The 5,924-nt window shown below is 38.3% G+C and overlaps 1 protein-coding gene across 1 annotated transcript in view; it reads left to right on the forward strand.

Moving 5' to 3' along the window:
- LOC107704526 (COP9 signalosome complex subunit 6-like) overlaps window positions 1-3,541 on the forward strand; it is an 18,101-nt gene extending 14,560 nt beyond the window's left edge. Inside the window, exons 5-7 of the mRNA XM_016507465.1 lie at window positions 2,546-2,680; window positions 2,762-2,776; window positions 2,973-3,541. Coding sequence (XP_016362951.1) covers window positions 2,546-2,680; window positions 2,762-2,776; window positions 2,973-3,113 — 291 coding nt within the window. The 3' untranslated portion in view covers window positions 3,114-3,541. The remainder of the gene's footprint in view (window positions 1-2,545; window positions 2,681-2,761; window positions 2,777-2,972) is intronic.
- The last annotated feature ends 2,383 nt before the right edge of the window (window positions 3,542-5,924 follow it).

Genomic DNA, 5,924 nt, shown 5'->3' on the forward strand with positions numbered 1-5,924 from the left:
GAGCAGCAATAAAGTGTTAGACAGTGTTCTAGGTTATTACATGTGGAGGTTTTTGGTCCGATAATTAACACCTTTGGGGGTTTTTTTTCAGAATTTAGCACTATGCATTCCGTTAGTTTTGCAAATTGGTATGTTTCATCAGGCCGCGAAGAAATATAGAGCTGAGTATCATCAGCATAACAGTGAATGCGAACACCAAGTTTCCTGATGATATCTCCCAAAGGTAACATGTAAAGCGTGAAGAGTAACGGCCCTAGTACTGAGCCTTGAGGTACTCCATACTGCACTTGTGATCGATGATGATACCTCTTAATTCACTGCTACGAATTGATGGCGGTCAGATAAATACGATTTGAACCATGCTAATGTGCTTCCACTAATGCCAACAAAGTTTTCTAGTGTATTCAAAAGAATGTTGTGGTCGATAGTGTCGAACGCAGCGCTAAGATCCAGTAGCACTAATAGAGAGATACAGTGTGTGTGTGTGTGTGTGTGTGTGTGTGTGTGTGGGAGTGAGTGAGTGTGTGTGGGAGTCTCAGGTTCATGTCTCAGTATTGTTGCATGACTATGAATGATGATATAATAATAATTATTATAATATTTGCTCAGCAGGACAGGAGACATGACAAGTGCCAAGTTCGTTGCTTGGGCATTTATAATTTTCTTATTTGTTTGATTGATTACCTGTTTGTGACGTAATGAGGTAACAATCAATCGTACTATTATAACATCACATTAAAAGTTGCACTTGCAGATCTGCCAACCTGTACGCATTTCTCCCTCTAAACTACGCAAAACCTGCTGACACCTCTGTCCATTCAGTGTTCAAACAAGCAACAGAAAAACATGAAGAGTTCAGTCAATCAGAGTGGGGGGGGTCGGTTTGCTTTTAAATAGTCTCTGTGTGTTTTATTTCTCTCTGGCGCTGAGATGTGGAAACGTGTGTATCTGAGAAAGCAACACACGCCGAGCATCTTCCCTTGTAATGACTTGTAATGTGGAGCGTTTCTAAACCTGTTGTCCAACTAAAGAGAGCATTATAACATACCCCCCAACGACTGCCGAATAGAAATAACTTCTGTCCTGAGCTGATGTGGCGGCTTAGCACAGAATGACGCAGAAATATATTCTATACTGTAATAAAGGCTATGTCAATTAGCAATAGATTTTAAAGATACTTTAAATAAACATTGTTGCAGTACAGTGTTTTTTGTCTTAATGTTCTCTTTAAATGTCATCATTCAAAGCGTTTCTGTCATCTTTCATTCAGTTACATGATAGCTGGATGCTTTTGTCCATGTTAGTGATTTCCTGGAGCGTTGTGACTTCTGTCTTCTGTGATGCATTTGTGGATTTTCTTTCTCTTCAGTATGAATGAAACACACATTAGATGTGTTCATAGCACTAAATAATGGCCAATCCATAAAAATACAACTTCTCTCAAAATAAATTTGAAGTAGATATATGATAATCCATGTATACAGAAGTGTACTGGAGTTTTAAAAAAAGTTGTTATTTAAGTAGCATTTAAAAATAGCAAAAAATAACTAAACCGTAAACTGTGGTTAAAAAGCCGAGGTATTTATTGAACTGTGGTTTAACTGTACTGTTTACTCTAAAATACTGTATAACAGGAATATCCCAAACTGAGTGCAGACAAAAGGTTGGCAGGTCTTCACTTGCAGTGATCTTGATCATGGCGTGTAGACTTGAGCTCCAGGTCTAATGTTTCTGTAGCTCATGTACAGTATAATGTGTAATGTTTCGTATGCATCTCTAGAACCAATCTCTGTTTTGTGACGTGACAAATACAAATAAAAGGCTGGTGGTTTTGCGATACTAATACATAAAGGTCGTCTCTCAAAACATGAGGAAAATCAAGCACCTTTATCTAGAGCACTTGAGCTGGACTGTCACTAACAGATCATCAACATAAAGAACAGACTGAAGCAGTGTTTCATTCATGGCTCAGTTTAGAGATTTCTGTCTGTTCTGCTCCAGATCATCTCTTCTTTCAGTCTGGTGCACAGAAAACATCCGAAACACACATCTAAGTGTTTATTTTATTGCACTTTATCTATTTGCTTCTGTAGATTTCAATCTTTAAAGAGAAATCTAAAATCTTTCACTCCTAAAAACATGGTGAAAATGTGTTTGTTTTCTGTCTGTTGACAGTGTTTTCTGATTTATGGAGCGATGAAAAGAGAAATCCAGAATCCTCTCTGGAAAACCTTCAACTCTAATATAAGAACAAAATCAGACCAGAATTATGAACCTGACTTTATCCAGTGATCAGATTTATGTGCTGGAACTGAATGCAAATCTGTGCTTATTTAATTAGATAATACCTAATTTGCAGATTCAAACATAATATTTCAGAAAGCGTGTGATAGAGTTGATGTGAAGATCTGAGCTCTGATGTGTTTCAGTCTCGGACAGAGACACTCGCTCAAAGATTGATCTCACATCGTTCACATGAAGTCTGTGTTTGAACCCGTCTTTAGTTTGGAGGTCAAAGGTCGTAACCTTTTGTCCTCTTTGCTAGGCGACTATGCTGTTTGCTGAGCTGCCGTATACACTAGCGACAGAAGAAGCAGAGCGCATCGGAGTCGATCACGTCGCACGGATGACAGCCATCGGGACAGGAGAGAACTCCACAGGTACACACACTCTCACACATGCACACTCACACACACACACACACACACTCACAAACACACACACTCACTCACTCACTCACTCACTCACTCACTCACTCAAGACAGACTTCTATGATGTGAGTGTTTCAGTTCTGTGCTGCTCAGTCGCTTCTGTCACTGTTCGGGAGCCAGAACAATGTTGTTCTACAGAATAAGAGGTTTGATTACTGACTCCTCATGATCTGATGAATCACGTGCAGACAGCGACTCAAGTGTTTGTGGTTTCACACGATTCCTCAAAATGAAGGCATCTGAACGTTTCTCCTCCCGCAGCAATGTAATGACGTGGGTCTGATGGCGTACCTGGGATCCATCACCAAAACCTGCAACAGCATGAACCAGTTCATCAACAAGTTCAACGTGCTGTACGACAGGCAGGGCATCGGCAGACGCATGAGGGGCCTGTTCTTCTGAAGCCCCTGCTTCTGTCTGACAGCTGGTGCTGTTCATACAATAAACCTGATGTCTTTACTGCTGCATGTTAAGAGATCACACACAACCCTCCCGTGATTAATCAGGTTCATTTCTATAGCGCTTCATCATTTACTGAATTCTGCTTATTATTGTCAAACTCTATCATTTCAACTTTGTTTATAGAGCATTTCTACAGAAGAGAATATAGCATCATTATTCAGTTTTCTGCTGAAGTTATGTATTATTTTTTTGTTTGTTTTTTCTTAAGCACTTTATTTCAGCCAGTTGGAATAAAATGCCACAACTTTATTCTCACAGAGCATCTAAATGCACAATAATGTTCAGAATTTAAGCTTTTTTTTATACCAGTTGTTTTCTCGTGCAAGCGATGTATTGGTCACTGGAGATAAATGGATGAGAAATATGGAGCTGTATCAGATGAGCATGTGTGGATAACTGCACAGAAAACTCAATCTCTCTTTCTGCCTTCTTCAGGACATTAGAATTTTAATCTAATTGATCATTAAAACATGATATTTACTAAATATTTCCCATGTGAATGTAATTCAAAAACAGTGCTATTTAATAAGCTCAGGTCAATAAGTTCAAAACCGAAGTCTGTATTTTTAATAATTTAGTTGAAAAGAGATTCTTCACGATCTTCACGATCTTTTTTCTTTTGAACGTCCTCCCAAACGCGCCGCGAGCGATCATCGCGCCTTCAACGCGTCCGTCGCGCCAAGATTCGTGTCGTTGTTCAGAATCTGATTGGTCACTGCCGAGTTAAGGGGCGGTCACACTGCACTTTTCGCTCCATTGACTTCCATTCATACGCATGCGAATGCGTCAGACCGGAAACGCAAGCTCATGCGAAAAATGTCGCATTTCGCTGCGTTCCAAAGTTCAAGTTTGGTAACTCTGACCTGCGAATTCGCATCACGTGAAGACGTGTGACCAGTAGAAGATCGATACGTCACTGCGTGACCTCTCTGTACAGAAATTCAAAAATGGAGGAAGCGCTCATTTTAGAGCCGTAGCGCAGCATCCTATTTTATATAATACATCTTTAAAAGATTATAAAAATCAAATAAAATGACCAGTAGAAGATCGATACGTCACTGCGTGACCTCTCTGTACAGAAATTCAAAAATGGAGGAAGCGCTCATTTTAGCCGTAGCGCAGCATCCTATTTTATATAATACATCTTTAAAAGATTATAAAAATCTAATAAAAAAAAGAAGCGGTGTCAATGGAAACAGGAACAGATGGTACATTTGAATGCGGACACATTTTTATAATTTTTTGATTGCTTAGTGTGTGTGTGTGTATATATATATATATATAGAGAGAGAGAGAGAGAGAGAGAGAGTACAATATAATTATTATACACAAGTGTATTATTATTATTGTCATATCCTGCTCCCGCCCATATTCGCAGCAGCGTCTGAAAAAATTTCGCATGTTCAAAGTCTAGTGTGACCGCAACTATACGCAATCACGCATTAAGTGACGCACGTAACTAGAGAGTAAACAGAGCTAGAGATGCCGTGTTTCAGTTATAAACTCATTTCGCTTCAAGGCATCATTAGTAAGTGCTTTCTGACAGATTTCTAATCGATTGTTTACAGTGCATTTGTGTCTGCGTTTGTATGTAACTTAATGACAAAAATAACAGTCGATTACTGCCCTTGATAATGAAATCGCTATAATGCAGATTAAGAGTCATTTTCAAAAAATGTTGATTTTCCAATTTAGGCTTAAGTGAGAGTGCAGTTATATTTTGTCTTTCATAAATTATATAATTCTGCTTCATGAATTAAGGAAGTGTAACAACTGTAAGTAATACTAGTGACCTTTTTTGTTAATATAAAATGACTGATAATGCAAAATTCTTACCTCTGATCAGACTGTGAACAGTAACTTATAACATCTAATTTTGTGTCAATAAAAGTGTGACAGACATACAAGATTTTGCACATAAATACTAGTTTCAAACATTTATAATGCCAATAACAACAACAAAGGAAATAGGAAAAAGTCATTAAAAATAAATGAAAATATGATGTTGAAGTGCTGTGTGTGCACTCACTCACATGCACACAATTAAATTCAATTCATGTTTATTTGTATAGCGCTTTTCACGATACAACTTTATGGAAAATTAAGTTTCTACAATATTTAGTGGTAGCTTATCAGTGGTGACTGTCAGTCAATGTGCATATGGCAGAAATGTACGTAAAAATCAATTTAAGACGTAATAAAACAGACGATGAACACTATTAACAGCAATTATTATATGATGCAATCAAACTTAGAGCAAAATGTGGTAGTTCTGTATGTTGTTTCAGGGTTGGCATCATCTGAGGTCCTCTGAGGGGTTGGCATCATCTCTTCTCAGGTGTTCTGGATCCAGACTGAAGCTTGTGTAAATCCTAGTTACCACGGGATGTCAATCCCAGCAGAAACAGAGAAACAAATAGAGGCATAATTAGCGTAGCTGCTGTTCCAACCAAGCAAAATTGATTTGTTTAACCCAAACTAAAGAATAATAATGTGCATTTGATCAGATATAACTGCAGTAAAAGATTATGAGATGCATTATTTGAATGCTTGGCCAAAGAGATGTGTCTTTAATCTAGATTTAAACAGAGAGAGTGTGTCTGAACCCCGAACGTTATCAGGAAGGCTATTCCAGAGTTTGGGAGCCAAATGTGAAAAAGCTCTACCTCCTTTAGTGGACTTTGCTATCTCTGTGTCTCTCTCTCTCTCTCACTCTCTCTCTCACTCTCTCACACACTCTCTCTCTCTCTC

The sequence above is a fragment of the Sinocyclocheilus anshuiensis genome, unplaced genomic scaffold (assembly GCF_001515605.1).
Source record: "Sinocyclocheilus anshuiensis isolate Anshui unplaced genomic scaffold, SAMN03320099.WGS_v1.1 scaffold2026, whole genome shotgun sequence".
Lineage (NCBI taxonomy): Eukaryota > Metazoa > Chordata > Actinopteri > Cypriniformes > Cyprinidae > Sinocyclocheilus > Sinocyclocheilus anshuiensis.